The sequence below is a fragment of the Bison bison genome, unplaced genomic scaffold, assembly GCF_000754665.1.
Source record: "Bison bison bison isolate TAMUID 2011002044 unplaced genomic scaffold, Bison_UMD1.0 scf7180017860370, whole genome shotgun sequence".
Taxonomy (NCBI): domain Eukaryota; kingdom Metazoa; phylum Chordata; class Mammalia; order Artiodactyla; family Bovidae; genus Bison; species Bison bison.
Genome location: NW_011490942.1, coordinates 30838 through 32247, shown reverse-complemented (window position 1 = coordinate 32247; position 1410 = coordinate 30838). Strand labels below are relative to the sequence as shown.

Sequence of the window (1410 nt, the reverse complement as noted above, 5' to 3'; positions counted from 1 at the left end):
GAGCGGGCCGGCGGCAGGCCCGGGCCCCGCCTGTCCACCGCCCCCAGCGGCACGAAGAGCAGGCTGCAGCCCAGGCCGCGCGGCAGCGCTGAGTAGAAATACCAGAGCAGCGGCGAGGTCTGGGCGTGGGTTAAGGAGGCTGCGGGCACCCCCGTGGCAGCCCGCCCTCCCCTGCCAGCCTGATGGCACCCCGCCCGCAGCACCCAGGAACCCCATAGCTCGGGCCACGGCGTGACCCCTCACACGGGGACAGTGACCCCTCACACAGGGACGGTGACCCCACACACAGGCTGCCACAGCTGCAGATGGCGAGTGGGACTGCCCAGAACCATGCCTCCATCTTTCACTGTGAAAACAGCCTGTCCCGGGTGGGGGCACACTGGGCACCCACAGCGCCCGTTCCCTTCAGGGATGTCTTTTAAAGAGCCCAGAGTAAAATGCTAAATCAGAAGAGTACAAGGACAGAGGAGAAGCTGGGCTAAGATGCTCAGTGGTGTCTCCTCAGGGCACAGACTCAGGACCAGGGAGACCTGCCCTGCAGAGGAGGAAGTGCTGGTGCCGGCGCCACAGCAGCCGCCACGCTCCCTGAGGCGCAGGTGCAGCGGACAGCAGTTCCTCGCTCTGCCCCAACGGAAGGATACGCCCCAGTTGGAACTCTTGTTCAGGACGGTGTTGTACCAGAGCACCTTTCCTTCTGGCCACACGAGGTAGCGCCAGAAATAGGAGTCCACGGCCACCGTCAGTCCTGAGAAAGGAAGAGCAGCTCAGGAGAGTGCAGGCCACCCTGGAAGCTGTCACAGGTGGAGGTCCCCCCAGACTCGGCCCCATCAGCAGAGCAGCCAGGAGCCACAGCAGTGTCCCTCGGAGGAGCTAAGGTGTTGGGTCCTCCCCCAAAGCAGCCCCCACACGCAGGTGCCCCCACGTCTGCCCAGCCTGGCTGAGGCACAGGAAGAGGAGGCCCTGACGGGGATCCTGTGGAGGGGATCCAGTGGGGGATGCTTGGGCAGCAGAGCCAGAAGACCCGCACTGGGACTCTGTAACCCCATGGGAGGTGCAGGGGATTCTACTTAATGAGGAACAGAGATGAGAAAGCCCCCAACGAAGAGGGCACAGCCCCCTACCGGCCCAGCCCCCCGACCCACTCACCCAAGCAGAGGATCCCGGCCGGCACGGCGCAGCGCAGGGCCCGGGTCAGCGAGAGTTTCCGCCAGCAGAGCGGCAGCAGCAGCACCAGGCCCAGGAGCAGGCTCAGCTCGGCCCTGAAGACCAGGATGACGAAGGCCGAGAGCCAGATGAAGCGCGCCCACCTCTGCTGCAGCCAGGCCGCCAGGGCCAGCAGCACTGTGGGAGGGCGGGCGTGGCGTCACTCTCTGCTCAAGGGGCACGGGAGCCGAGACTGCCCGCCCGGGC

General features: G+C 66.0%; 1 protein-coding gene across 1 annotated transcript in view; it reads right to left on the bottom strand.

Moving 5' to 3' along the window:
- Positions 1 to 1410, bottom strand: part of ALG12 (ALG12, alpha-1,6-mannosyltransferase) — a 9218-nt gene that overhangs the window by 1728 nt on the left and 6080 nt on the right. The window contains exons 6-8 of the mRNA XM_010832120.1: positions 1147 to 1341; positions 642 to 745; positions 9 to 119 (exon numbers count right to left, since the gene is read on the bottom strand). Of these exons, the coding sequence (XP_010830422.1) occupies positions 9 to 119; positions 642 to 745; positions 1147 to 1341 (410 nt within the window). The remainder of the gene's footprint in view (positions 1 to 8; positions 120 to 641; positions 746 to 1146; positions 1342 to 1410) is intronic.